The sequence below is a fragment of the Stylophora pistillata genome, chromosome 10 (assembly GCF_964205215.1).
Source record: "Stylophora pistillata chromosome 10, jaStyPist1.2, whole genome shotgun sequence".
Lineage (NCBI taxonomy): Eukaryota > Metazoa > Cnidaria > Anthozoa > Scleractinia > Pocilloporidae > Stylophora > Stylophora pistillata.
Window position 1 is genome coordinate 18,832,386 of NC_142528.1, and position 25,317 is coordinate 18,857,702.

Sequence of the window (25,317 nt, forward strand, 5' to 3'; positions counted from 1 at the left end):
TGGGATGACCGCTGACACGATAAAATCGTACTGCGTGAGGTCTTCGTGGGAATATCGCGACCCTTTATGTTGTACACACTTGTACCCAGAACCTTTTGCGATTATTGGGAGGAGAAGTGACGTCATCGTTACAAAACTAACCTGAAACCTTAGCTGATGATCGGCCGCAGGGCGCATATTTTCGACAAACAGTGAGGAAGCTGATTTTGCATAGTAAATTACCTTTGGCTCGTTTTTGGTAGCTGCCAGTTGAGATGCTGAGTCATCTTATCAAGTTTGCCGTAGAAGGCTCCGCGGTGTTCGATTCCTTGAGTCCCAATTCCTTTCACGTGGACGGTGAAGATGATCCCAGCGAAAGCGAGGAAGTTTTGTTCTGTAAAAACAATGTTTGCGTCCATTCTTCTTCTTTAGATGACTCTCATTCGCCAGGATACTTTACTTTGAAATCCATCACTCATCGAAGTGGACTCGTTCGTTTGTTGGTTACATGGACACCGAATACTTACTTTTGTGATGAACAGCTGAAAATAGCTGATCGTCAGTTACACGATCGGGAGACGGAGAAACTACAACTTTCCAAACTTTCTAGAAGCACAGAGAAGTTCAGTGTAGATCTCAACGAAATGAAAAGTGTTAGGTTATTTAATATACAGGAAGATGACACGCGTGGCCAATTAGTGATCGGGAACTATGAAAACCACTACAAGGTATTTCACTTTCATCATGGTGGACTTGATCGCATCACTCAGGTTTTGCAGCTGTGGTTTGCAGAGGATGTAAATCCTCTTGATGAAGGGGATCTTCGAAAGAAAAGTTTTACCGTTGTTTCGAAAAGAAATCTTACAAAACACTTCCATCCGGAAGAAGGTAGATTTGACCCGATGACCGTTCTAACATGGAAAAAATTATTTGATGATCGTGGTCGAATGGAAGACGTGGTGAATTTTCGTAAGGTAAGCTGCATCGCCATTTGAATTAACGTTGTCTAGACTAGAAATATAGTTATGATCGTGGGAGGGCTGAAAAATTAAAAGAATCTCTCTGCTTTCGTTGACCACAATACAATAGCCTGTCTATAACCTAACGGGTTAAATTATCAATGCCTAATTTGGCTGAGATGCTGAGCACTCTGAATGTTTCCTCTACAGACTCTGATTAATACTTTTTGAGAAATCAGTTCTAATGACGGTGCATTTGCAATGTCTGAATTAGGCTAGAAAGAACCCCAGCTGTGCTCTGCTCTGGTGTAAAGCACATAGGAAGCAGCTAGAGCACTCAAGAAGTGTCCTACAGCTGAAGAATTGCATCCTCAGAAACCAAGCAACTTGCTAGTTGAAGCACATTGAGGAAGTCTGTAGCAGTTTTTTCAGTGAAATTGGATGTATCACATCATTTATTTGGCTTACCCCAAACATGTGCTAGTTCAAAATGTTTTCAGATAGTGAATACAGCATTTCAGACTGAACCACAATATAAGGTTAAGACATGGGTCAATTTCTCTGATGTTCAGCTCTTGGGTTTTGCCATAACGATCAGTCTCCCTGGGAACAGTGGTCATTGACAAATAATCCAATTGACATTTTCTCTTGGTGAATGATTGGTAAACATTGTTTCACTTTAACATTTAATAGGCCACATTTTTTGGTGGACTGAGTCCTGAGGTAAGAAGAGAAGCCTGGAAATTCCTCTTACATTATTTTCCTTTTGGTTCATCAATCCAACAAAGACAAGATCTACAGAAAGACAGAGAAAGAGAATACTTAAATATCCAAGTCTCTAGGTAGGAATATATTGCAAAAATATGAAAGATTTATGTCAAACTAACATATTACAAACAGGAATATAAATGACAGCATTGTAGCTATGCTACTCACACACCCAGATGTACATTATATAATATTAATAACAATATAATGTTGTCTTGCAAAAATGAGAGTAGCAAAATGAAAGTGATGTATCATGATCTTCCTATATGTTTGCTGCCAAGAAATATGTTGTATTTATCCTAGCTCTGTCATCTCACTTTTCTGGCATCTAATTGGCCTAAAAGTTTAAGTTGACATTGCAACATTGAATGAAATTACTCTGTCAGTAAGTCTAAATATTTACTGGTGCTGCTGAAAGACAGCCTTGGGCTTTCAGTAAAAAATTGAACCTCTTTTACTTTATTTCTGTCCAATTATTGCAAACAAAATTGAAAACTGAGGTCTGTGGTGATCCTCAATGTTTGAGACACCAGGTAAACTCAGCAGAACATATTTTTAGAGCTACAAGCTATACAAAGTTACAGGACAGCGAATGTACCCATAGTGATACTTTTTTTAGCTCACAATATAATAATTATACAGTATAACAGTATAATAATTATACAGGAATACCACCTCCCAGTTAGCTCAGTTGGTTAAAGTGCCAGATTGTGACGTGTGGGAGGTCGAGGGTTCAAGCCCTGGCTGGACCAATCCTCATGGTCCTAAAATAACGGAGGAGAATTCGCTACCTTTCTATAATATCAAGAAAGGGATAGATATTCTAGTCTTCTTGGATAAGGATGAATAAACTGTAGGCCCCGTCTCCTGCAGGGTTAGGGGTGGGAGATGTTAATTTCCCATGCACGAGATTACTGTGTGGTGGATGTCCTCCCCTGGGGTGGGATGGGTGGGAATAGAGGGCCACAAGTTTATTAGTTACTCCAACTATTCCGTGCCACCCTCTCTAAATAAAGTGTGTATGTGAATAAAGTGTGCATGTATGTATAATGAAAAATAATTTTATGTTGTGGTTCAAATTTAATCTTTGGTTTTAATTTTTTTAAACCAGTTTAAATTTTTCAAACTGGTTAGTAATTTTTAACACTTAACTCGTTCTTATTTATTTGTACCTCTCATTGTAAAATACGGAGTAAAATAAACTCACATTTTATTCATTTTAGTGATTAGGGTTAAGCATTTATTTCAAATGCATGGTTAGCTTTGGTGTAAGGTTAGGGTAGCATTTGGCACCCAGTTTTGTTACTGGGGTTAAGTGCTTTGTTTGAATGGTTTGGGTTATGGTTAGGGTACGATTTCATGCAAGCCCTTAATCAAATGAGAAATACTTGGCTTTGGTGACAACATTAAATACTTATTTTTTGGCACTCCTGTAAAATAATATTAATTTTTACTTGCAGCACAACAAAATAGAATATTTACAATTCATCTACCATTTAACTAACAAAGTAAAGAAAACATTGAAGTTATTATTGAGCATTTTGGGCCAATTTGCATGCACCAGTGAAAGAAATTTCTTTTTCATAATCAAGTTTTACATTTGTTGCTGTTCATGGGAAAAGTTTGGAAGGGGCAATGAACCCTTTAATTGGACCAAAAGGTGTCACCACTTTCACATAATTATTTTCAATTTCAAACACTTTTCCCAGAAGTAAATTTGGGTGGAAAGGAGATTTCTTGTCCACTCTATCTATTTTAATTGAAACCATGTCCTGAACTTTGTACACTTTCTTTCTTGGATTTACTTCAGAATTTTTTATCATTTTGGTATTGTAGCTTTCCTGTGCTTCTTGAATTTGTTTTCTTTTCTGCTTTCCTGGGCCCTCTTTAAGATCATGGTCTAATAGTTCCCTTTTGGCCTTCATTTGAAACACTGCTTCATATGGTGTCATGTTGATAGCATGATGAAAAGTAATGTTCATGATGTAGGATGCTTGCATTGTTTACTTGCCCCATTTGGAAATTTTGAGACCACATGTGCTCATTATCAAGCTCCTCTTGTTTTCTTTGAATGTACGATTTGACCGTTTCACTAGCCCTTGAGTTGTCAGAGTCCTGGCTGCTCCATGGAGAAGTTGGATTAGTGCTACAAAATGCTTTCATTTTATTGTTTTCAAATTCACCTCCATTATCTGTTAAATTTTTTGGGGGTAGCCATAAGTTAAACACTACTTTTGAACTTCATTCAGTACTTCATCAGTAAGTTTGTTATGGATGGGGTGAACATGAACAAACTTTGTGTGGTGATCAATAATATTTATAGTCCACTTGTGCTTTGGTTCACATTCACATGGGCAATTTCTAGAATACATAAGATCAACTTCTATCAAGGAAAGGAATGTTTCAGCCTGAAGAGGACTTACCATGGGTTTCACTGTGGTGGTTATGGGTTTTTGCTCTGCATGAAAACAGCAAAGAGAAACAAAGTATTCACAACTTTCTGCGTTACTTCGGATTAATTCTCAGCAATCCATTTCTCAGTTTTTGTCGTCCTCTGTGAGCAATTCTATTGTGGCATTTAGAAAGTATATCAAAGAGCATTCCTTTATGTGCAACTTCTTTCCCTTCTGAGGTTAATAACTTCTCATTTGCATATTTTCACTTTTTTCAATTGATGGTGTTGATTTCTGCCTTTGAAAGCTCTGGTGTTTTGATCGAAGGTGCAATGTCAAGCTCTTGTTCTGTTACTACTTTGAGATAATTCTTCACTCGATGATAGAACTCTTCTTCGACAAACACATTTACTGATGATTTGTTTGTCTTTAAAGACTCTTTTAAGCCTTTAATTTTGGCTTCAAATATTTCTTTAGAAACACAATTGGCAATTTCGTCCAAGGCCTCCATGCTTCACTTGCTAGAAATGGGCATGTGCAGATTTGTTTAATATTTGCAATATGAATAAATTATGATTTTGATGGAGAGGAGCGTGAGACGACTGGGTAATAATAAGAGAAAGGAATAAGAATGAAATTGCAATGATTGCTTGCGTGGTCAAGTGGGTAAAGAAGACTACTGCAAATCCAAAGGTTGGGAGTTCAAATCGTGGTGAGTACTAAGAGATATAAAGAAAGGGAAAAAAGGTATAGTTAGATATTATGGGGGGTGAGATGAAAGGTAATAAGAGGGGTTTGGAAAAAGTAGATTCAGGAAGGGAATGACAGTATAAGGAGGGAGGGGTGGTTGTTGAACTTTAAAAAAAAAACTGAATAACGTAATTTTCTTATAAGCACAAATTCTTTTTAAGAACCCCCCAAAAAGCCAAGCCCCTATCTTTCAACCACACCCCAAGAAAGGAAGGCCCTTTTTCAGACAGTTGATAACAGAAGTGGTTTAAAAATTTCAAACGAGTTTGAAAAACTTTAACTGGTTTAAAAAATTCAAACCAAAGGTAAAATTTGAACCACAACATGTACAGTACAATGGCAAATGAGAAGAAAGGAAAATACCCGTAAGAGTATTGGCATGGTGCAAACACGTGGATGTTATGGCTCTGTTGAAACGGTCTTATTTCTACTCTAACTTGCAATTGTTTTGCTGTCTTCTACTTGGTCCTGGCCTTCTTGGAAGGGAATACAGTGATCTTAATGTATTATCAGATTCAGAAACTGAGCAAACGAGACCAGTGTGTATGTTTCTGATGTCATCCATTGCTGCAAATCGCCACCATCTTGTAAATAGGTGTCATACGAGGTACACCAAGTTTAGATTATATTTCACTACTTCAGCAACAGCGTTGCAAGCTTCAATTTTGAACTGCTTTGTCTAAGTGGAAACATTAGTCCTAATCCAGGACCGGTAAGTTGCACCATTTGTAGAAAAGTGGTGGCTAAAAATCACAGGCCAGTGTGTTGTAGCTCCTGCTCTCAACGAATGAATAATTATCAAGTGCGGTGGAATCTCACCTAGAGAGTACAAGCGATTACAGGCTTCTGAAACCACTAGTTGGATATGTCCTCCCGGCTTGGACGAGAAAAAACAACTACCTTTTGGTGACATTAGTGAAATTGATACCAGCTACAGTTCTTGCAGTGACACCAACCAGACTCCGAGTGAGAACCAAGACCACAAGAACAGTAGGACGAGTTTTGACACTTAAGTTAAAATGTATTGGAGAAATGTTAAGATCGGTCATATCAATGCCAACAGCATAGCCGGCTTTGAACTCCCTGAGATCAACAGCTGGCTTATGCGTGGGAGGTTCGACATTTTGGCCATCTCTGCAACTAAGCTGGATAAAACATATCCTGACAGCCAGTTTGCCATTTAGGGCTTTTGTATGTGCCGATCGGATAGAAATATTTATGGCGGTAGGCTTATGATATTCATACGAAGTGATCTGTGTTTCACCGTGACAAAAGAGCTTGGAGATCAAAATGGCATTGACATGTCAAACTTCACGACTGAACACATCATACTGAAAGTGAAGGTAGGAAAATCCTAGCTCACTGTTATGGCAATTTACAGGCCTCCATCTTTTCTAAGATCTGTATGGAAATTAGAACTGAGCAGGTTATTAGAAGTTGTTGCAACTTTTTCAAATGATGTCATCTGCATTGGAGACTTCAATAGTAATCTGTTGGATCCTAAGGTCGGTGGTCACGTAAAAGATTTACTGGAAGTACCGTATTTCTTCACCTATAAGCCGAGACCCTGAAAGTCAGGATCTTTCCACTAGACTCAAGCTGCCCCCCAAAAAAGTAAAACCCTCGGCTGTAAGCCGAGAGCAAAATTACTGATTGTAACTGGCCATTTGAGCAAGCGAACCTCACGGAAAACATAAGAAATTGACTCACTAAACACAAAACCCAATGAATTACAATAAACACAAAAGAGAAAAAGAAAACCAGTGAAGAGATATGAATATCAATTGATCCAACAACGTGTATAGATACCACGCGACAACAGATCAATCACAACAATAATCTCAGTTAAACATTTCAAAGTATCAATCCAGTGAGTATCCCTTTTGTCGCTGTTACGTTTTATCATCATGCCTAAAGCATGCCATTCCTATTGCGGAAGCTGAAGCGGTAGAAAACAACTCGGAAATCGCTCAAGAACATGGACTAAGCAAGTCCATGGTACGATGTTGGAGAAGAGACCAGGCGACTACCGTATTTATCTGTGTACAAGTTAACCCTTTATGACCAAAAAATCAGCCCAAAAAATTACCCTCGACTTATACACGGATCATAGACAAAGACCTGACCCAAGTAATCCAAGAAATAAGCATAACAATCGCCTGAAGTCCATTTATTAGAAAACTGAGTTCACAAAACCAGTTCTAATTGTGTTCGAGTTTCGTCAGTTTTGTATTCTATTGTATCTTCTGATCTATAGAGCAGACGTTTTTCCTTACAGCTCCGCTGCTGTTTTTGGTGCTGAATTCCCGTTTTCATTGAACGATTACAGTAGCTTAGTGACCTGGCAAATGCTGTTTTCTCGCGTGGTCTTGTTTGTTACGCATGTGGACCAATTATGTTAGTGTGTAGTTTCCAAAATGGCAGTCTATTCATCAAGTGATCCTTCGAAGCTCTTTGGTGTTCCTTTGGTCTCCTAAATCTCCTTTCAAAAGGTTATTTAAATGCATGAAGATATCATTTTCAAAGCGATTTAATATGGTAAATTACTTCTCCAGTAAATTGAAGTGCTCATATAGATTATGCTTAAATCATGAATCGTGGTGATGTAAACAAGTGCTACTAAACTTCACAGCACATGGTTACATTTTGCTCTGCAGTTTTTTTTTTTTTTTAATTCACTGTGTTTTCAATACATTTGTCAGAAATAAGAGATCAGCCATTTGGGAAATTTCTATCAGTCTGAATTTTTCTTTACTAGAAATTATGAAAAATCTGATTTTTGACCTTGAAAATGGGGGGCCGACTTATACACAGATAAATATGGTATTCTTTCTGATGAGCTGAAGATGTCTGCAAAATGTGTGACAATGGGCCGTTTCACTCCGAAATATCCTGAACTAGACCAGCAAGTGATGGAGTGGTTTTCACAGCAAAGACAACAAGGTTAGTATGTACTTTTTTTATCTGAAATTTTAAGAGTTTTTGAAGAGTTGAATGAGATCTTCTTTCAGTGCGTGGGAAACAGACTTTGATTGGTCAGAAATAATTTGTTGTCATGACAATTTCATAACATGTCACGAAAAGAGTGCTGCAGTCACGAATCTACGGTTATCTCACATCAAAATAAGATTGTTATTTTATTTTTCATAGGTATTGCTGTGAGAGGATTGAGGCTTCGCCTTAAAGCTAAAGAGCTCTCTGATGATCCTTCTTTCAAAGCTTCCCGTGGGTGGTACGAGAAATGGAATTGTCGCCACTTGGTCAGCCTATGAACAAAAACAACTCTGGCCTGGTGATTGCCCGCCGACCTCAAAGAGAACATTGTGCAGTTTCATTGCTTCGTCATTGCAGCAAGAAAATGTGCCGACTACCCTTTAGCCCGCATCTACAACATGGATGAGACACCCATACATTTTGAGCTGCCATAGAACCGAACACTGGAATTCAGTGGGAGCCAAACAGTGCCAGTAAAATCTTGCAGAGCGGAAAAGCAGAGCTTCACTGTCGTTCTTGCTGTTGCTGCTGATGGAGCAAAGGTGCCCCCGAAAGTCATCTTTCAAAGGTGTCCATACACCGAGAGATCTGGTTGTGCCACATCCTCTTGGTGTTGCCTTCCATAAGAAAGGGTGGATGGATGAAAAGGGCATCCGAGAATGGATTCGACAGAGTTTGCTGCGTGCTGAGCGTTCCCTTTTGGTGTGGGACTCATTGCGAGCTCACTTGACCGATTCTGTAAAAGATGACCTGAAGCAGCGAAACATTGACGTCGCAGTTATCCCTGGAGGCCTAACCTGGTTGTACAGCCCTTGGATAAGTGCCTAAACAAGCCATTCAAAGATAATGTGTGCCAAAATTACTTGGCATGGATGATATTGGCGCCATTTGAGTTTACCCCAGCTGGGAAGAAGAAAGCGCCAAGCAGAAATCTTGTCCTCAGGTGGATCAAGGAAGCATGGGCAGAGATACCCCAAGAGATGGGGTACATCGTGAATGGTTTTACACCATTCACGAATTGCCAGGTATGGACCTTGACCACTTGCCTTTCCCTTGGTGAGTAATTTCTTGGCTGACTTGATGGCATTTTCTATCTTCCTCTGGGACTGGGAACAGTTTGGTGATGACATTTGTTCATCAAATTGCCAGGCTGCTGCAAATTCCTTGAACCCTCTCGAAGACAACTGTGGCTTACTACCACTATATAGTGTGTTTGGTATGTTGTAGTGGGCAGACTGGTTTGTGAGGGATTTGAAAACAGTACTTGCTTGGATATCTAGCATCTGTTGTAGCTCAAAATTATCTTACAGTACCAATACAGGGCTCGAAATTAAAAAAATTCTCGATCGAAATTTGCAAGTACTTCCTAAAATATAGTTGCAAGTTGAAACATTTTAGTCGCAAAAGTAATCAACCCAAACAAAGATTTTCTATAAATTTCATGAGTGTTGCACAATGTAGTTTCTGAAAAAGTGCACCCGCCAAACATTTCTCAGCAAGAAATCAACAATAAAAGTCACACAACATTAATTTTAACCTGAATTTTGCAAGATTTTTTGGGTAAATCTACAGCAACCAGTAACAAGTAAGACATAAGGCTGTTAAATATAATTTATTTATAAGCTAGGTTGTAAAATGGTTGCAAAATCGCTACCAATGGAGAAATTTTAGTTGCAAAATCAAAATCTTTATTCGCAAACACGCCTGATACAGGCACAATTTTGAACCGTGTAATAGTCTACATACATACATACATACATACAGACAGACAGACAGACAGACAGACAGACAGACAGACATGTATGTATGTATGTATGTATGTATGTATGTATGACCTCCTACTGTTAGGAGGTCATAAAGAAACATTGTTTAGTGACTACCTGAATAAATCATGCGTCACACAACCATGTACAGTTTATTCATGAAAAACGTACTATGCATTTCAAGCTTGATATTTTACTCCTGAAGAAGAATTTTTTTTATTAAAAGATAAACATTTTCAATTTTCGCCCAGTGAAAAATGCAGTGAAAAGTGCGACTACTCTATTGTTCAGTATATCTAATTTTAAAACATCTGCCATAAAAAAAGACCAACGAGTAACCTCTTTAGAAGTGTCGCAAAAAGAACGACATTGTAGATGGCTAATCAAGAGGTGTAAGCCCCCTGTCTTCCTCCTTTAGAAATTCATCTTTCCAACCAGTCTTATTCCCTATATATGTTCCCATCTTTTCCCTTTTTTTCTCAATACCATTTTTTTGCATTCTTCTTTCTGTCTTGTCTATAATCTCCCTCTGAATCTGTGTGTCTCTGTGTTTCCTACTCCATTTTTAATGGAGTTCTCTTGGACCTCAAATGCACTTTGTGATATCTCCTAGTTATTTGATTAATTTTCATTTTTACATTCACAAAATCCCCAATTTTTAATGCTTTAAATCACCAGGTTGGTTAGGGTGTTGACATGGATTTTGTTATATCCAGTATTTCTCCAATTAATTTTATATCAATGTGTTGAGCATATCCCCTTTTCCCTGATTTGAAAACTAGCAAATCAGAATGAGAGATTGAGCTGATACCAGGGTAACATTTTGCAAAATGTTGAGAGCTGATATTGTAATTGAATCATCTCAATTTTCAAGCCTCACAGACTATGCACTTTCTCTTAGACTAGCACTTGTTCCTCCATATTTTAAAAAAGCAAGATAAAAAGCTGCAAGTCCTTATTTTGTGCTTTGCAACTTGTAAGGCAAATTAAATTTTGCTCATCAATAACAAGTTATAACTGCCATGGGTCTTTGCATAAATTCTGTGTACATTATTGATTTTTTTTTTTTTCTGTAATTGGGTTAAGAGCTCGGACTGCTATTAGAGAGGCTACATCTTAAATGTTCAGGAACCTTATCATATTCTACTAGGTGGTGTGAGAGCATTTTTTGCCTAGCTTTGAATTTTCTTCCTGTATCAGATTTTGTTTTAGAAACTAAAGAATTGTTCTAACTCTACGTACAAACAGTGCTACAAACTTTTTAACTTAAGGTATTTTTCAGGGATCTTAAAACACCTAAAACCGAGGAAATTGGATGGCACATTTCAACCCCTCCCTTAATGTTTTTCTTCAATACTTACAAATCAAAACTTAGAGGAAGAGTTGCAGATATGTCATATTACAAGCAGCCACAAAAATGAGAAAGTGAAAGAGGCCAGGCATTAAAAAGTTGCTCTTGGTCAGCCTCATTTTGATATCTCAGAGGGGCTCCAAATGCTCTTTAGCTGTAATTTCTAGCACAAAATGAATTCAGGCAGTACATTTCATCCTATCTCATTCATGCCTACCCCAGAACTTGCAAGTCGCCACTCTGATTTCTGTTCTTCAAATTAATTTTCTTCCCAGGAAAGCTTTCTCTCTTTTTCCCCATGGCATTTGCTTGAACTGATTCTGCATCGTTTCAATTTTCAAAGCTTTGTCCAGTGTCAAATCTGGAACTTTCAATAGTCACTCTCATGCTTTTATGAATCAGAGAGTTTTTTTTAACTTCGACGTTCATAATTGGAGCATATTGCGTTGTTTGGTGTCCAAAATGTGACTGAGATATAAAAAAAAAACTGCTGCTGTACGGTCACTACAAGCCCATTTGTTTAAAAGTTACCGAGAGATACATATTTCATCCCACCAGATCTATTTACTAAAGAATTTGACAACTTGAAAGGGATCTGGAAAGTGAAGTACTGGGAAAAGGTTATTCATTCCACCTTAACTAGTTTCATCAAGTTGCAAGACCAACAGCAAGTTCGGGATGTTCAAGCAAGTGCAACAGTTCAGATTATCCTGCCACTCAAGGATAACTGATCAGCTGACACCATGCAAAGACAGCTGTCCTGTGTTGGAAAGATTATAAACAGCAACCTACACTCCGTTTTACAAGGAAGCCAAACCACAGTTTATAAATCGATATGTTGTTGTGCCGTTTAGGCTGTAAACTCTGATTGGCTGGTCTCCTGCTCTGACAAACCCCAGCTCTTGGACATGCAATACTTTAGTGTGTGATCATCTATTGAGTCATATTGTATGTTTCTGGGTGATATGTGTTGGACAATTGGTGTACGCAGAAAATCATAACCTTGGTATTGTGATCAAGAAATACCAATGCATAACTCAGTATCTAATTTTTTGAGACAGGCTTTTGGATGTCAGCAGGTGAGTATTGAATAAAATTGAAGGTAGTGGCAGAGTAAGCATGTGACGTTCAACTTCATATTCATGATGGTTCATAGAATGACTACTTCAGTCATTTAAAAGCTCTGGTCTACATTGTGAGCAACTTGCACAACAATACTTTTTTGTCAACTCCCAAATAGAGTGACAAATAGCATGTAATAGTGCTGTGCGGACAGTCTAAAAATAGATTTGTGACATTATGACCCCCTGCCAATTTAGGACAAACACTAGGAGAAAGTTTGGAACGTGACGACTATCGAGAACCTGATTTTGCTCTGATATTTGCTTTTAAAGAAGAAATGGTCGCAACTAGGCATTGTTGTTTTGGAAATGTAACAATGACTCAAGGTATCCTGAAAGCTTACCAGATTCTCTGAAAGAAATGATAGAAAATGGGCAGAAAAAATTCATACCTTTCCTGAAGCCGAAGCTTGGATTAGAGCATTGTCAATGATGGGTCAATGCGTGCTCAAGGGAAAATTTCACTGTGGAAAATATTAATTATAATACATACATTATTTTGTGCAGTACACTGGCCAGGTGGGAAAGGACGGACCAATAATTTTCCTGACCCTTTAAAGGTGAATTTGTCCAAGAAAGAAATTGACCTTCAGTCGCGAGTTAAGTGAAAGGCGCCAAAATAGCGACCATACGAACCAGAAGTGAAGAAGGTAAGAAAACAACTCAAAATCGACTCTGTAGGAGAAACAACTGATCATTTATTCGAAAGTGATGCCAATTTAAATTATTTTAGAGAAGAGGAATTACCAACAAAGGACAAGAGCACACAAACTGTGTCGAGTGCAGAGTTGAATTCAAAGATCGAGAGACTTTTAACAACAAACGAGTTAAAAGACCAAGCTCTCAAGTAATGTTATTCATCATGTCACTATGGTCAGTACTGTACATTTCATATGAAATTGCTATAAATGACTCAAACACTATGAAACATTTGACTGGTCTTTTGAGCGGTCAATTTAAGGTGCTCGTCAATTTTGTAAATGATGTTTGTCCACTGGATAAGCTTACTTATTGGAGTTATAGTGGCAAAAAACATTCGTCAAGAGAACCAACAGCCACACAAACTGACTCTTGGAAATCAGCTAGTAAGTGGTCTCCAGAAGAAATACTCTTCATCTGCTTGCTATGACTTAAAAGGGGTTTTACCATCAAAACACTGTCTATTTTATTGAGTACTCCTGAAAAGCCAATTAGGGAAACTTCTATAAGAGACATATTCACAACATTTATCCAGCTTATGTATAGAATACGTTATATGAAGAGAAAACTAACCATTACTCATTAGTAGGGAAACAGAGATATAAACTCAAACAATAACCATACATATATGAGCACGATCCTTCGCAGTAAAGCACTATTTGAGCAATAGTGAAAATCAGACCTGAAAAAAAAAAAAAATTTCAGGCCTGTACGGGATTCAAACCACTGACCTCTGCGATACTAGTGCAGCGCTCTACCAATTGAGCTAACAAGCCAAATGGGAGCAGGCCATCAAATTAATTCGACATAAACCCGTAGATGATAAATCAAACAACAACAAACATATGAAACATATGTGTGAACTGCGGTTATGAGACGTATATTAATTTGATGGCCTGCTCCCAGTTGGCTTGTTAGCTCAATTGGTAGAGCGCTGCACTAGTATCGCAGAGGTCAGTGGTTCGAATCCCGTACAGGCCTGAAATTTTTTTCATATACGTCTCATAACCGCAGTTCACACATATGTTTCATATGTTTGTTGTTGTTTGATTTATCATCTACGGGTTTATGTCGAATTAATTTGATGGCCTGCTCCCAGTTGGCTTGTTAGCTCAATTGGTAGAGCGCTGCACTAGTATCGCAGAGGTCAGTGGTTCGAATCCCGTACAGGCCTGAAATTTTTTTCAGGTCTGATTTTCACTATTGCTGAAATAGTGCTTTACTGCGAAGGATCGTGCTCATATACGTCTCATAACCGCAGTTCACACATATGTTCCATATGTTTGTTGTTGTTTGAATAACCATACAGTCAAACTTGAAAATTCTTTTGAACTAATGGCGATTTTTCACAGATTTCACCTCACTTACTACTAATTTCCCTATTTCCTGCTTGAGTTTACTTTGCTGTAGCCTCTACTACTTTCCAACGCACTGATTAACGAAATTATTAATTGTAAGTTAAAAAAGTTAATGACATATAATTAAGCTGTAATCTGAAAATGTTTTCAATTATTTACACCAAATCTGTACTCCAGAAAAATAAAAACAATATTCATTATGTTAAAAGTTCAAAACTGTTTTAGATATATTGGGCTGTTCTTGACCAAATAGAAGTATTACTTCAAATGAAATGTATTGACCTGAGAATGTAAGTGAACAAAGTTTAAACAATGTAAATAAAGTACATGGCTAAGAGAGAAGCCTTGAGGCTGATCCTTGAATACAGACAGACCAGAATTCCTTTCATGGTATTCCTTTAAACCACCATATAAAAAGCATGCGTTGACGTGATTGAAAATACAAATGTAATGATTGCCATTCCAAAGTGTTGCACTGTGAAGACATAGATGCTTGCTATTCAAGAAAATTGTAGCTGGTAAATCACTAATTTTCAAGTTGCATCTTCTACTTAACAAATCAACAGAGAAGATAACAAAGTTCTTGAAACAGGAAAATGTGCACAGAGAAATTGATCTTATTCCAGCACAATGCCACGATACTGATCTCGTCCCATCACAGTTTAATGTGACATCAGAGTGGCATAGTACAGTTGAAGAGGGCTTGTGTTGGAACTTTCTCTGACATTGAGTGGTCCTGGAATGGAGCCATTCACTTAGACTGCTACTGAACAAAGCATTACTATTGTTACAACCAAGTGAAATACTGTGTGAGTTGTAAATGTCTCTCATTGAGGGGGAGGTTGCTTGGTTACATGGTGACATCATCTCTGTCGCCAGAAATGGCAGTAAAGTTCTAATAAAATAATCAGCTTCATTACCATAACAATCAGTGACTCCGTTCGCTACAACCAGATGCTGCGCAAACAAAATCTTTGCATCTGCAAACTTGTCATTTTCAATCAATGTCAGTGCAAAGTTGATTAGGTCCCCAGCTTGAGGTAAATCTTCCAGAGGCATTCTACCTGACCTTGGCAATGATTGGAATATCATCAGCCAATTATCAATGGGACAGGTGTTAACTAAGTTTACCCCATAACTTGTTGTTTCATTCCAAGGAATAACTCTTAAATTACAATGTGATAATAAGTTATCATCAGTAGAAAGATATGAAGAAGCCCAAGTGGTAAGGGTAACAGCTACATCAATTTCATCTCTATTAAAACCTTCTGGGTTACAAACACTGTCACTGTTATAATTTGGATATATCAACAAAGTTGAATTGGTAAATTGACCACCGTAACGATTACAAAAGCTGACGTTGCGAGCATTAGCTCTTTGTCGGAGCGAAGGGTTAACTGTCACTGTTACCCAGGGAAACACCAGCACTATCACTTTCACAATCATCAGAGACATCATGATCATCAGTGTGGCTTTCAAAGCTACTATCTTGAGAGTCAGGTGATGCATCTGTTAAAAAAGATCTTGACATTACAAATGGGTCCAGATTTCTTGGGACGTGCATCTCAATGATTTCTGGTGCTATGACTCTTTTCCACAATGCAGAAAGCTTTAGCAATATATTATTGATTAATTGCTCATCTTGATAAATTCTTTCAACTGATATCGGACCATCTTTGGCTTACAGAACAAAGTCACAAAATTGTCTTTCTGTGACTAGCAATTGGCATTGAATCTGATAGTAGTAACTATGCGATTTTTTCAAATTACATTTGTTATCTTGTATAACAAACATTGTCTCTTCAGAATGTCTTTGGAGACTAATATTCTTTGTTTGTTATTGATTACATTCTCAATAGTGTGGTCATGAAATATTTTTGAAGATTTAATTTCAAGAAGACCATTGTTACCCACTAACCCATCAGGACTGCAGCCAATGAATGAGAACTTTGGATTAACCCAAAGTCCTGTCAGTGAAACAGAAAGGCTTGTTTGCATATCGTACTTATTTATGGCTAATAATTCAGTTTGTAACCCGTAGGTGATCCATGCAGTTTGAAGATTTTGATTGTTGAGATTCCATATATGAGAGGTGATAAACTTCTTCGATGATCATGCAGCATTGTTAGAATTTTCAATGACACTTTTGCCAACTTTGTATGCTTCTAAACATTTTGAGGCTGTGAGACGAAACCACCGTTCTGACCTCCATTTTTCTGAATTACTTAGCTTTTTTGTTCCGTCGATTTCCATAAGACTGGTCAGCGTGATGTTCGCAAAAAGAGCTTCAACTTTCTAATAGAGGCAGATTTGATGGATCAAAGTGGTAGTCATCGTAGGTAACAAACAACTGAGTTTCCCACATTGACACATTTGGTTGACTGATACGGCTTGCAAATTAACTACTAACTTGTTGATGTTCTTGCTTGTAACTTTTTGATACTCCTCGGGTCGAGGATCAAAGTTGATGACCTGTAGTTTGCCTTGCTTTTGTTTAGTTGGTTATATGGCATCACATGATTTTTGTGGATTTTTTACGTTTTTTTTCCATTATTCCAAGTACATTCTTGACTTGTGCAAGGCATTATCATTTTTGACCCGTGTTTGTTTACATGGTCGACTAATGTAAGACTGCTACAACGTGGCTACATCGACGAAGTTCGGATGTTTTAAATGAAGAACAAGAAGCATGGATAACTGCTCCACTTTGGAGCAGTTATCTATTTATTTGGATTTCCTCCCCTGGGGTGGGATGGATGGGTTACTGGGCCCGCAGTGATTGGCGTAAAGCTGTTGCGGTGTCCCTGCCTGTCAGCAAATCTTGTAAATAAATAAAATAAATAAATAAAACTTTTTCCGGATAATACAACGTTCACATTGTGAGGCAGGTCACCCTGCATCGATGGCCAAACATGGGCTCTCACGAAGTAGTGCTCGTCAGTTTTGTTGTCATTTAAATCGTGAACAAACCCAGAATCAACATACTTTCTGCCTACGGTACATGGTTTGTCTGTCATGTGTCCTACTCCAGTGTCAAGAATTTTGTTGTTATCTTCATCTGCAGTATTATCCTCAACAAATGGCAGCGATTCCAAAGCATAGTGATACACATGTCCATAGTTGAAAAGTGACGGGATATCTTGTGATGGGAACGCTCTCCATCCAGTTTTCGGAATTACTGGAACCGCCAGATCATTATAATGCCTTTGATCGACTTTCTTCTCTTTCAAAATCTTTGCTTCCAGCCATTTCCCATTGTCTGTGCTAGAATCAAGGACATAAAAGTTGCCCGATTTGAGGCAATCGCGAATACGTGCGACAAGGTCTGTTTGTTTACCGCTTAATCTTAAACCTCAACACTTAAGCCAACGCTTCAATTGTGATACCATATAGTTCTCTAGGTCTTGCTTGAACTTCAAGCCAGGAACACTGTCGTTTTCAGTTAAAATTCTAGCTTTTGATGTGTTTGAACTAGATATAAGCGGATCGTCGTCCATATTCCTTCACTCGAGAAGCTGTTTGTTTGTCCTAATCACTGCAGGGGTTGAAAAATCCTGACGTCACATCCGCTCAGCGCCATTGGGACTTTGCCTTAGGGTCCTGTTTTTCCAGGTTATGGGATCCACTTGATACAGGGTCCACTGTCTTATTTTTTGCAAGTACCTTAAATAAGAAGTGGCTATGATTTTTTTATTATAGACAAGAGAGGAACCAAGATGAAAAGTACAAATTCTGGAAGGCTGTGGAATGTATTGTTGACAAAGATGTCATCCGCACAGATAGATCACATCCATACTTTGCTGGCAATGATAATCCAAATGTTATCATTATGAGGTATTACAAACATCTATCTAAATAATTATGATGTACTTACATTATTTTTGGCACAGGTTGGTATCCTAGAGTCGATAATAGAATGATGATCATTATAGACTACCAGTAGTCCCTCTTTTTGAGTTATTTAAAAAAAAAACTATATGTTAGCGTATAGATTGGTGTATTGTGGTGTAGTGTAACCTGATCAGCGCAATTTGGTGTATCTCTAAGGAGTTTGATTGGGGCATCTTTTTTTGTGTGTATCTCAACGCAGTGTGATTAGCCCAATTTTTTGTTGTATCACAAACCAATCAGATTTTAGTATTTTTCAATGTCGCACCAATCAGAGCATTCTTGCTAATATGTGGTTTGACAGGTCTTCAAATTTCAGCGAATACACATTTGAGTCAGAGAGAGTATCAGTCATGTTGGGAAGGTGGTGGAGTTGTGATAGTTGTGCAACTATGCTTATTCCTTCTGAAAGAGACTGAGTGGAACATGAGAAAAATTTTGAATCAAAATATTACTTCAGTTGTTGATAGGAGCAACTTCAGGATATTTCATTGCTATGTATGAGTTAAACAGCGATTCCAATTTTGAATTTGAAGGTAAGATGGCATCTACAAGAGTTGTAAGATCATCTATTCAATGTAATGGCTCATGTCCTTCATGAGGATTTTATCGCTATGATCTGTCTGGATTTGAAAAGTCGTCAGGGAACTTTTTCTACCGATTAGCGAGTTAAAACGAGCATGTTTTGTGTAACGCTCCTTCACTTACGACGCACACACATCAGCTGGAGGCCTAACACGAATTTAGCGCTATAGCGTGTTGTTTTGGAAGGGCTAGTTTTGCTGACTCTGGTAAAACTTACGCAGGACATTTGCATAAATCATACTTGATTGATAATCTTTTTTTTTTCCATATGGTTGCTCTTTTAGCAGCGATTGAAACGACCACCAAGTTACATTCACTTTCTGCATTGACTGCCATGTTACATATCCGTTTCTTTGCTTCTAAAAGTTCTCCATGAAGTAAATATTGTTTAAACGATACTTTCCCATTACAATTGCGTGTTACTTTTTACTCGCCAGTGTGGATTAGACTTTCTTAGATGAAATGCCGTTTTCCAGTAAACAATGTAAATTTTATGACATAAATCTACCTCAGTGAAAACGATTTCACAAGGGACAGAATGGTATGGTCGGTTAATTTTCCACGCAACTCTCACGTGCTTAGACGTTTTCTACCGATAAAATTCGCTTATAGCTAACCTGGACTTTACCCCATTGCGTGTCAATTTCCTGTAAACAACCTGCATTTTATCACGTATTTTGCATACACAGGGCAAAGTCCAGATAGACAACAACCAATCAAGTTGCCCACCTTATTATCCTTTGAAGAATGATACTTTCTCTTGGTTCAATCTACTTTCACTTGTTCGAAGAATGGAGACCGGAAAATGGAGATAAAATAGAGCTTTCCACTGCAAAATTATATGGAAGAGTATTTTGAGGCAACCATCTGTTACTGAACAAAAAGCTACGCGGCGCCTATATTTGGGCGGGAGTTGTGGATCAGCGGATTGAATTGAATTGGTTTGCTATTTTAGCAAAATCGCTGTGTTTTTAACATGGAGGGTTGTGGGGACTAAGACTTCGGAACAAGTTGATGCCAACCATGACAATTTGGAAATACTAAAGTTGCCAGAGGAAAGGCAGGATCATTCATTAAAAATTTGCAGTTGAACGCAGTGACTTTGTTTACAAGGATTTCTCTTGCTTACATCTAATAACAAACCTTTGAAGTTTTTTTTGCCTCGGAACGATATATCACAGAAGGTATTTTATAGACCTCAAAGTTTTTTGACTGATTGAAATTAAAAGTATGTGGCAGTGACTTCCACAAGTTTTTTTGGTCAGAAAAGTATAATTGTTTTGTCTGCAATATTAATTTATGTATGGATTCAATCGCCAATGTTTACACATGAAAGATGATTGTATTAATTAATTGAATTTAAACAATGGGCCAAAACTTTTACTGTTCCCAAGGGTGGTTGTTTTTATCAGTACTTTAATAATAGTAGTGATTCACAGTACTTGGTTTATACTTTAAATAAATATATTTAAGTTCACTCGAAAGATGAGTATAAACTGTAACAAGCTTATCATTGATGCGCGGCCAGTACTTCAAATCTGACTGACACTCAATGCCAAAACTCAACCTCATTCCCTGGATATGTCCACCACATTACTTTACGCTACTTAAAAACTGCGGGCTATTGCGCATTTTCTTGCGCAGGAAAAACCAAACGGTATTTGTGATTCTGGCCCTTAATGGTCAGAATAATAACTAGGACTTTCTCTCTGACGAAGAAACGGCAATAAGCACAATTTTAACCTACGAGCAGGTCGTTGTTTGGTCTCGTCATGCAATGAATGTTGGAGAGAGAGAGAGAGAGAGCTCGTTGCGTGACAAGTTCAAATTAGGGCTGTGGAGAGGATTGCAGGAAGCGTACCAATGCAGTTTATTTTGGCAACAATTCAGACACCAGCATCTGTTGTGTAGTATCCTATTTCAACCTACGTATCCAAAAAAATAATTCCTGCATGCGTAGCATGCCTATGTTTTAGCAAAGTCAGTCTCATGTGTCCCAAAAAAAGTTGATGGAAAAAAAAAACTGATGTATGAAAGCAATCCTTCTACACAAGTAGGGTTTATTACTGCAAGGATCACTTGCATGCATTTCATGAAACTGCAGTACACATATATGATTTTCGTGTATTCAAATTCATGAAAAAATTGATGTTACCCTGCCACATTGAACTTTTGGGGTGAGGTGCATGAAAAGTAGCCCTCTTATCATACACCCTTCTATTTAAATGAAAACTTTGTGCTGCTATTTTAGAGATACCATAATGCTTTTTATGTCTTTTTGTTTTTCCCTCATGGTAAGTTTTCAAGTTTCTTCCATCTAAAGGATGTAGATATATACTATTTCTAAAGCTATAGTCCATGACCGTGATGCCTAGCTAAACCTACAACAGTTGGTTGAGAATTTGGTGTTTTCTCTCGAAAGCTTGACCTTTGTGAAGCATAAGAGCTCAGTATTAACACTGGCTAGTGAAGTTCTTGTATTTTCGTAATTTCAAATTATTCTTCAGTTAGCTTCCCACATGTAGTATTACCTAATTTTAGTATGTTAAGTAAGCAGAAGCACTATAGTCAGTATGTTGTACTTGTATCTGAAAGTCACCCGTATTGAGATTGGTCCAATATGAATTGAGTCTATTTTGATGTCATTTATCTCTACTACAGGAACATACTCTTAAATTATGCAACACATAATCCTCGGGTCGGATATAATCAAGGTATGTCCGACCTACTAGCAACTGTGCTAGCTGTGGTTCAAGATGAGGTTGATGCATTCTGGTGCTTTGTTGGTTTGATGGAAAGGAGTGTGTTTGTGACATCACCTAAGGATGATATTATGGACAGCCAACTGGTGAGTAGAATAACTCCTACATAATTTCAAATATGTCATCTGAGAAACATCAACATCCCAATCATTTTTAATTCTGTGCAAGTTTCAATGGAATTTAGATTACTCAAGGCAAATTATGCATTGGAATGCCTTAATGAGTTGACCTCCAGAGCACTTAGAAGGTGTTTACTTCTGTGAAGTCATGAGAAACTAGGTCTACCACATTTTGGCTATTTTGAGCATTGGGCTAGAACACTTAGCTTTAAAACAGTACAGAAATTGCACCTCCTGCAAGACTCTGACAAAGTACACCAAACTGCAAAGCACTCATGTTACAACTTAGTACTTGTCTTGCAACTTTGCACTCATGTTAAATCAAAATGCACTTGTTTTCAGCCAATCAGACATGCTTAGTTTTTTCATCTATCTCATAATCACCTTTATAACAACATAGCTTCATTTGCACCATATAACTGGATTTTTTGCAAGAAATCGGGTAGAATGGCTTTTGCCATTACCTACTTCTGACCTACTTACATGCTCCTCACATTACTTAACAATTATTCCACAAGCGCACGTTAGATATGAGATGATAGATAGCCAACGAGGGGCGTAGCGCCGAGTTGGCTATAATCATCTCATATCCAACAAGCGTGAGTGGAATAATTGTTTATTAAAAAAAAAAAAAACGCCCCCAAGATATTGATTATGGTATATTGGCTCATATACCATAATGGCTAAGCCAATAAAAAGTCTTGAATTGCATTATCCAATGATCCAGTTAATAAATTGTAATATACAGTGATGATAAAAGTGATGATGGAAGTCTATCACATATAGAATGAAGAGATATGAAATTGGCTTGAAATTGGAAAGTCAGAATTGAGTGCATAGTTTTTGTGTACAAAACACAAACTGGGGCATCCAGCAGATACTCTTGTGACTTCAGCTTCAAGCCTCAGTGATATGTGTATTCCCACATCAGAGCAATGTTTTCCTATATCAAGCTTGCGTACAGTTTCTGTTAGTTGTGAGATACAGCTGAACACAATCTATTTTATACTGTTTGCCATACATGAAAATTGATACTTTGTAGTATGTCGTTTTTAACACTTCACTTTCTAAACAAAGAAAAGCATAGTTCTCAAATGGAATTTAAAACAAATCAATTGTAAAGGAGGTCCCCCAGTTTGTCTTTCTTTTACAGTTTAAAGTGAGGTCATAGTGGGGTCAAAGGAAAGGGGGTAGGGAAAGAAAAATGGCAATAGCCAACATATTTGAGGAATATGCATATTGCAAGGGACATGTGTATGGGGATTTACAGAACAGATCACTTTTCCCTGGTTTAATCTTTCGAAAACTTCAGAAACAATAGTGCTGAAGATAGAGCTTAGGGAGGAAAGTACCCATAGTTTTAGGGCATCGTTATGAATATGTATTTAGTTGAAACGTTTTGTATTGAGAAGTTTCATGTTAAGAAAAAAGACCCAGAATGCTCTCATTGTCTTATACAGTCGTTAAAAGGGTTATGGCATTAGTTGAAGGGGCATTTTCGTAAGATGGTCACTGGTTTTGCAAAAATATGGAAGTCAGTCAGCAAATCAGTTTGAAGAATAAGCAAACATTAACCACAAACGTGAAAAACAAAAATAGGCAACTATCAACGCGTTAAGAAAACAAAAACAAAAAAAGCAAACAAACAAAACCAAAATGTAGTGTTTGGTTGACGCATCTGTATTTTCTAACATGGGAAAGGAGATAAAGAGTAGCACGGCCATTAATTTCAGTACAATACAGATTTTCGACAGCCCAGAATGGGCTTAGGTTTGATAAACCTCTTTATTTCATTACCATTACCACTTACCATCCCTCTCATACTATTTGCACATTAACATTTTTTAGATTGCAGGAGGCGTGTAACATATGAACCTAGTTGCCTACACTGTAGCTCACCATGAAGTGTTCTCTATAGCTCTGTGGTCGAGCACAGGAATTGTGTTCATTTCAGCAGCGTATTTTGGACAGTGCGTTGAGTGAAAACCACAGTTATATCCTGCATTCAAACTTTAAAGAGTTTCTATAAAGAAAAAAAGTAGGTTATGATACTGAAGCTAGTTTGCTAAAGGCTCTTTTTGAGAAAATATGAAGGACTCTATTAAGAGGTTGCCTGCTTGCAGACGTGTCCTATTTCCTTTGTTGCACGCGTGCAACAAAGGAAATGGGAGACGTCTACGCACAGGCAACTTACGAGGTGGCTGATGAACTATTATTAATCGTTAAAGTAAGAATTAGGAGTGACAAATTAGATGACTAAACAAGAGAAGGTCTCTTTAATCTTCTTTCTCTTCTTTTTAGTGTTACTTGCGGGAGCTGTTACGTCTCCTACTTCCTCGATTTTATGCACACTGTTTACTACAAGACGATGCTATGGACATGTTATTTTGTCACCGCTGGCTTCTTCTCTCCTTTAAACGAGAATTCTTCAATGAAGAAGTTTTGAAAATGTGGGAAGCTTGTTGGTCTCATTATCAAACCAAGTACTTCCATATTTTCTTGTGTGTCGCCGTGGTTCAGGAATATGGAGGCCCTGTTGTTGACCAGAATATGTCAGCAGATGATATGTTGCAATTTTTTACGGATCTATCCATGAGGATGGATGGATCAAGGGTTTTACGCATGGCACGTCAGTCTTTACTAAAATTTCGCCAGTTACCTGGAATTCCTTGTTCATTGCGTAGACTTTTGTCAGGACCAGGAATCTGGGACAGTGCTCCTTTGCCGGAGATTGAGTGTAGCTGTCTGAATAGTTGTGTTTATTTACATGAAGAATCAAAACTTTGTAAATGAGAGAGTTGCTGGCAAAATAATGCAACGTGTGGAGCAAAAGAAAATGTTTTCGGAGGAGATTAGGTCAAATCTCAATGGACTGACTTGCTAGACTAATGTGGCGGCTATTTCATTTGCTTTCGTGAACACAGCCTTGAAATTATTTGGAAACAATTTAAATTCCAAATCGTAGTTTTAAAGAATATATTGTTTACCGTGTGAAAATCTATTTGGTGCTTTGTCAGCATTTTCTTTTACATCCAAACACAGGCAAGTGTTTTCAAAGAGAAGAGGAAAGAAAAGTTTTACTCAAAATTCAAATGTGTATCTAAATGGACAGCAGTAAGATACTTCGAATTAAAAAGTATACTTAGTGCGTTAGGCCATGATCTTGGAGACTTGAGTGAAGTAGAAAAAAAATATATGAATAAATACAAGAATCTGGGGATGGTTGTTCTCTTGGACAGGGGGACCCTATGAGAAATTAGCTATTACCTGGGATCACTCATTGAAGGAAAATTCCCCTAACCATCAATGTGTCTATCAATAGATCGTGGTCAGAATTTTCATACAATGCCTTACTTTAGAAGCATTTATCAGTCCTTACAGTGCTGTTGCCTTGAAGGGAAAAGTCCAGGAAGCCTATTTAATGTGTAATTTAGTGCGGTGTGTTTGTTTAAAAAATTACGAAAGACTTAAACAGTAAACAGATGTGCTGCTACCTCCAGAGGTTAAGTTTTTCTTTTTTCTGCTAGGGATTCAATATGATTGGCTGCTAGGGATTCAATATGATTCAATCAAGTGCTTTATCCAAACTATAAATTAAAGGGCGGCTCCTGCCAATTTTTATCACTCTTTACTTATCTTGATATCTCAAATGGTTACTTAAAAGGACATTAATGATATAGGAACCAATCAACTTTTACATCCAGGGGGTGGGGAAGGGAAGAACTATATGACGTCAAGGGTATTTCATCGTATCTAGATGGTAGGATGATTTTTTCGACGCAACTAACAAAGGCATGTAATTTTTATTAGGTTCATATCGCAGTGTAA

General features: G+C 37.7%; 1 protein-coding gene across 1 annotated transcript; it reads left to right on the top strand.

Moving 5' to 3' along the window:
• The first annotated feature begins 98 nt into the window (after positions 1–98).
• Positions 99–25,113, top strand: LOC111341607 (TBC1 domain family member 16). The gene is made up of 5 exons (XM_022948594.2): positions 99–953; positions 1,632–1,780; positions 17,835–17,969; positions 21,270–21,456; positions 23,791–25,113. Exons 1-5 carry the CDS (start codon positions 255–257, stop codon positions 24,280–24,282), a joined length of 1,662 nt encoding a protein of 553 aa, XP_022804329.2. The 5' UTR covers positions 99–254; the 3' UTR covers positions 24,283–25,113.
• The last annotated feature ends 204 nt before the right edge of the window (positions 25,114–25,317 follow it).